The following is a 6,000-nucleotide window of genomic DNA, read 5'->3' on the forward strand; positions in this document are numbered from 1 at the left end:
AAAATTGTTCGCATGATTTAAAAATAGTTCAAAATTGTTCGGATGATTTAAAAATAGGTCAAAATTGTTAGGATGATTTAAAAATAGGTCAAAATTGTTCGGATGATTTAATAATAGGTCAAAATTGTTCGGATGATTTAATAATAGGTCAAAATTGTTCGGATGATTTAAAAATAGGTCAAAATTGTTCGGATGATTTAAAAATAGGTCAAAATTGTTCGGATGATTTAATAATAGGTCAAAATTGTTCGGATGATTTAATAATGGGTCAAAATTGTTCGGATGATTTAATAATAGGTCAAAATTGTTCGGATGATTTAAAAATAGGTCAAAATTGTTCGGATGTTTTAAAAATAGGTCAAAATTGTTCGGATGTTTTAAAAATAGGTCAAAATTGTTCGGATGATTTAGTAATAGGTCAAAATTGTTCGGATGATTTTAAAATAGGTCAAAATTGTTCGGATGATTTTAAAATAGGTCAAAATTGTTCGGATGATTTTAAAATAGGTCAAAATTGTTCGGATGATTTTAAAATAGGTCAAAATTGTTCGGATGATTTTAAAATAGGTCAAAATTGTTCGGATGATTTAAAAATAGGCCCAAATTTTCCGATAATCTAAAAAGAGGCGAAAATTGTTCGGATAATTTAAAAATTGGCCGAAATTGTTCGGATAATTTAAAAATTGGCCGAAATTGTTCGGATAATCTAAAAATTGGCCGAAATTGTTCGGATAATCTAAAAATTGGCCGAAATTGTTCGGATAATCTAAAAATTGGCCGAAATTGTTCGGATAAACCAAAAATTGGCCGAAATTGTTCGGAGAATTTAAAAATAGGCCGAATTGTTCGGGGAGTTTAAAAATAGGCCGAATTGTTCGGGGAGTTTAAAAATTACCCAAAATCGGTTTTCCAAAAGTTGTATGAACTCATTTTTCTTTGCAATTAGACAGTGGAAGCTGTAATTCAAATGCAATATACTGGAGGACCAGGAATGCAAAGTAATTACGGAAGGCAATGCGCTGTCGCTCTGACCATTGAAGTCATACCATCTCTCGTTATCACTAAATGGGACGTCTTACCTGCGGAAATGTAAGAGAAAAAGTTCATTTTATTAATGGGGTAGAAATAGTAATAATTGTTACATAGAATTTTTTTATGTACTTTACACCTATATTTGAGAAAGTAGAACACTTGTTTGTTGGTTTTTTATGCAGTTACTAAAATTTTAAAGGGGTAATTGCTCGGACCATACGTGGTACAAACGACGATCTTCCACATAGAGCTTAGCATAGCGGGGGGTTGGGTAAAAATAATTTGGGAAAATCAACCTTCCTTAGTTACCGGGAAAACATGCGAAAGCTCAGCTTCAAAATTTAATCTTGATATTTTTGGAAAAAAAGCAATTTTTAGGCCTAATTACCATTATATTATAAATTTATAAGATATGCTCCATAAGTATGATACTTCCTATACTACGTAATGCTACTAAGAGACTTACAGCTCGAGCTAGTTCGAGGGATCAATTGAAGTCTTACATTCCGTGGTTAATTTTGCAGGACTTCCATCTAGGTCCTATTTAGTCTTAATTACTAAGCATTTGACAATAGCGTCTGACCAGGTGTCTCTTTACGATAATATATGACGTTTCATTTATGTCACTTCACGACGAGCTCTCAGTCGAGGTTAGTCAGGTGTACAAAGCCGCAGAAATCGATTTCTTGATTTCTAGGATTCTTTGAAAATTATCGGTAATCAAAATCATTAATTCTTGTGGGTAATCAGAAATCTCCGATAATCCCCGATAATCACGTGAAATTTTGAGAAAATCAGAAATAATCACATGATTTACTAGTAATCTTTTGTAATGACCTCGGAAATCACACCTTTCGTGAAATAAATACGCGTAATCAATCGAGGTATTCGAAAATCCAAAATAAAAAATCATTATCAGTTGAAATAGAAATAATCACTGCATTCATCGAAATTCACGAAGAATCCAAGGGTAATCACGGAATTCACCAAAAATCACCGTAATTCATTGGAATTCAAACAGAAATCACAAGTAATCTGCGGCACTAACGGAAAATCAGTGCAAAGATTATAAAAATCACCGAAAATAATTGAAATCACAGAAATGAAGGAATTCATTTAGTAATCAACGGAATTCACATGAAAATTCTGAAATCAGTAATCAGGGAGCCTATTCTCTAACTACATTTGGATCGTTCCTAATCCAAATGATTTGGATTTGGGATCGATTCATCCCCAAATGACACTAATCGGTGTTCTGTAACTGTAATTTGGATTTGGGTTAGAGAATACCGTTGAAAGGTGGAATTCATAAACGTCGGACGCAACGCAATTTATTGCAGGCAAAGGCAGGGCGTCGTGCGCAAAAGGCAGAAGTTTGCGCACGACGCCCTGCCTTTGCCTGCAATAAATTGCGTTGCGTCCGACGTTTATGAATTCCACCATTAAGCGACCTGTCCAAGTGGAGCCGATCCAAACGTTTAGAGTTGGATCCTCGTCCAAATGATTTAGATTTTTAGAGAATAGGGTCCCAGGTGTACAAAATTTTGGCCAATGACTAGCCCCTCACTCTCAGTAACCAGTGTCAGTAACCAAAGAGAATATATTCTCTTTGGTCAAACTTACGAAACATTTCTTATATGTAACCGTCACTAATGAAAAAAGTTTGACAAGAGCCAAGCGAGGTGGTTGTAAAGCGAAAGATATTCTTATAGATCGTCGCATTGCTATCTCGTTTTGGACATTTTGAACGCTACCAAATACGAGATGGAGTTGCAGTACGCCCCGAATAAATTCCTGGGTATCGAAGCTCAGGATACTTGCCGCATTCCGGTTCCCGTTGAAAGATGTCCGATGGACGTTGAAGGAAAAGCTTCAGTCAATCTGAAAAGCTTGTGTAAAAAACACCTTGTCAGTCTTGTTGACCTACAATGGACTCTAATATCCTTTTTAATCGTAGTTGAATTAAATTAAGCTTAACTCAATTCGTTGTTACGTACGCTATGCTTTCCTTAACAAAGTGTTTCACCCTTGTTTGGAGCTTCAAGGTAAAGCTTGGATCGCTGATATTCCGTGGACGTCATCCATGGTTGATGGAATTCTCATGTCGCCAATACAATGGGGTATGTCAGATCTCTATGGTGATTATTAAGTACCTTCGACCAATCGCGTAATTCCCTGCCTTTTTGTTAACAAAATTCTCGTGGCACCCATTCGCGTAGACCTATTACTAATAAGTTGCCTGCTTTCCAAAATATTGGCCCTAATATTTGCCACTTTTTCTAAAATATATGCCCAAATAATGATGGGACTTTATTAATTGACCCTTGACCTCCTTCTGACACAATGAACTTGGGTTGGTGCCGCTTTTGTACTTCTGTTCATTGAAATTAATATCTGTTCATTGAGACACATTAGTTTATTATTTCGGTGCAATGGGATTTCTATTCTGTGATTCTGTCCAATGGGACACGAGCCTTAGAACTTTCTTTGCTTTTTAAATATGACTCTACACATTTTAAATAAGACTTAGAAGATCCATTACATCTTAAATAAGGCCTGGGAGATCCTTTACGTTTTAAATGAGACTCGGGAGATCCTTTACGTTTTTAAATGAGACTCGGGAGATCCTTTACGTTTTTGAATGAGACTCGGGAGATCCTTTACGTTTTTAAATGAGACTCGGGAGATCCTTTACGTTTTTAAATGAGACTCGGGAGATCCTTTACGTTTTAAAATGAGACTCGGGAGATCCTTTACGTTTTTAAATGAGACTCGGGAGATCCTTTTCTTTTTTAAATAAGACTCGGGAGATCCTTTTCTTTTTTAAATGAGACTCGGGAGATCCTTTACGTTTTTAAATGAGACTCGGGAGATCCTTTACGTTTTCAAATGAGACTCGGGAGATATTTTAAATTTTAAATGAGACTCGGGGGATCCTTTACATATTAAATGACACTAGGGAGATCCTTTACATATTAAATGACACTAGGGAGATCCTTTACGTTTTAAATGAGACTAGGGAGATCCTTTACGTTTTAAATGAGACTAGGGAGATCCTTTACGTTTTAAATGAGACTAGGGAGATCCTTTACGTTTTAAATGAGACTAGGGAGATCCTTTACGTTTTAAATGAGACTAGGGAGATCCTTTACGTTTTAAATGAGACTAGGGAGATCCTTTACGTTTTAAATGAGACTAGGGAGATCCTTTACGTTTTAAATGAGACTAGGGAGATCCTTTACGTTTTAAATGAGACTAGGGAGATCCTTTACGTTTTAAATGAGACTAGGGAGATCCTTTACGTTTTAAATGAGACTAGGGAGATCCTTTACGTTTTAAATGAGACTAGGGAGATCCTTTACGTTTTAAATGAGACTAGGGAGATCCTTTACGTTTTAAATGAGACTAGGGAGATACTTACATTTCAAATCATTTGCCCTATTTCAGAATTATTTCTGTGTGATAGACCTTTCAAATTTGAAGATGAATTCAGCTTCAAAATTGGAGAGTTAATAACTTTGTCTGTGGTTTTAAACAATCTTTCAGGTGAGTTTTAATTTTTTAAATGTAGCCTGTTTGTTAACAGTTTCGACGCAAAGGTACACCTTGTTGTACTAAAAACATTTGGTGCGAACAGGCCATTAGAGAATAGATATAAAATTATTTTCACGTAACCCTAGATCGAACCTTAAAGTCTCTGTGTCTTCGGGTGAGCGGTTACCAAGATTACCAGAATGGACATAAAACGTATCGTTTGGAGACCAAAAGGGCCATTGTGGGCACAGACAGAGTCCTTATTAATGAAGTAAAGTATCTGAAATTACATTCTTCTAGATTTCAGTGAAATATAAAGCGAAGTTTTTGTCTACGTAGATGGAAAATTCGGTTTTTGAGCACTTAATATTTTTTTCTACGTTTTTAATTTTTTCCATATTTTCCTATTATTACATTAAGTTTATACTATGAGATTACGCGTCTCGACATAAGATTACGCGTCTCGACATAAGATTACGCGTCTCGACACAAGATTACGCGTCTCGACACAAGATTACGCGTCTCGACGTAAGATTACGCGTCTCGACGTAAGATTACGCGTCTCGACGTAAGATTACGCGTCTCGACGTAAGATTACGCGTCTCGACGTAAGATTACGCGTCTCGACGTAAGATTACGCGTCTCGACGTAAGATTACGCGTCTCGACGTAAGATTACGCGTTTCGACGTAAGATTACGCGTTTCGACGTAAGATTACGCGTTTCGACGTAAGATTACGCGTTTCGACGTAAGATTACGCGTTTCGACGTAAGATTACGCGTTTCGACATAAAATTATACGCTTCTCAACACCAAAATCGTAAAATCTTTTATTTTTTTTCATTTTCAAGATTTTGCCCAAAGGTACCTACAAGCACCAATGTGGAATTGTATTTTTTCACTCGGGTATTTACAAACTGGACATTCAATGTAATTGTTCCCTTAGTGCGAACGCAACTTCTAATTCCAAGATCAACTGTAATGACTTTAAATTCAAAACTCCGAGTCAGAAAGAGACTTCAAATTACGGAAATCATGTTTGGAGGTGTACGCCTTCTGTAGAAATTAATATAATTGAATAAAAGATTGTTGTAACTTATTGTCAGTTTCAATAATTTGACTGTTTCGAAACAATTAAGTTCCAATGTTTAAAAGAGTCCAGTGCGAACGCAGCTCGGGACCCGAGAAAAAAGAACTGCGTTGACAATAGGTATTCGTGTTTTTACTGTGATTTTTTGTAACTTATCAAGACTTTCTTTAATTAATAAAAACTGTCTTTGCAGACAAAGACTTGAAAAAGTAAGAGATAAGTTTATAAATTAATTGCCTGAAGTAACAGATATTAAAATTTTGACTTTTGAAGACATGATTATAAAACATTTAATATGTGAAAAAAATTCTTATCTTAGTTTTTTTCACCAACATAACCTTTAGT

The 6,000-nt window shown here is 35.6% G+C and overlaps 1 protein-coding gene across 1 annotated transcript in view; it reads left to right on the forward strand.

The window, feature by feature from the left end:
• brun (trafficking protein particle complex subunit brun) overlaps nucleotides 1-5,665 on the forward strand; it is a 28,386-nt gene extending 22,721 nt beyond the window's left edge. The window contains exons 17-22 of the mRNA XM_089851552.1: nucleotides 947-1,089; nucleotides 2,745-2,970; nucleotides 3,059-3,152; nucleotides 4,480-4,578; nucleotides 4,713-4,837; nucleotides 5,417-5,665. Coding sequence (XP_089707678.1) covers nucleotides 947-1,089; nucleotides 2,745-2,970; nucleotides 3,059-3,152; nucleotides 4,480-4,578; nucleotides 4,713-4,837; nucleotides 5,417-5,647 — 918 coding nt within the window. The 3' untranslated portion in view covers nucleotides 5,648-5,665. The remainder of the gene's footprint in view (nucleotides 1-946; nucleotides 1,090-2,744; nucleotides 2,971-3,058; nucleotides 3,153-4,479; nucleotides 4,579-4,712; nucleotides 4,838-5,416) is intronic.
• The last annotated feature ends 335 nt before the right edge of the window (nucleotides 5,666-6,000 follow it).

Source organism: Phalangium opilio, unplaced genomic scaffold (assembly GCF_054372755.1).
Source record: "Phalangium opilio isolate 3A_F unplaced genomic scaffold, DU_Popi_V2 ptg000105l_1, whole genome shotgun sequence".
Lineage (NCBI taxonomy): Eukaryota > Metazoa > Arthropoda > Arachnida > Opiliones > Phalangiidae > Phalangium > Phalangium opilio.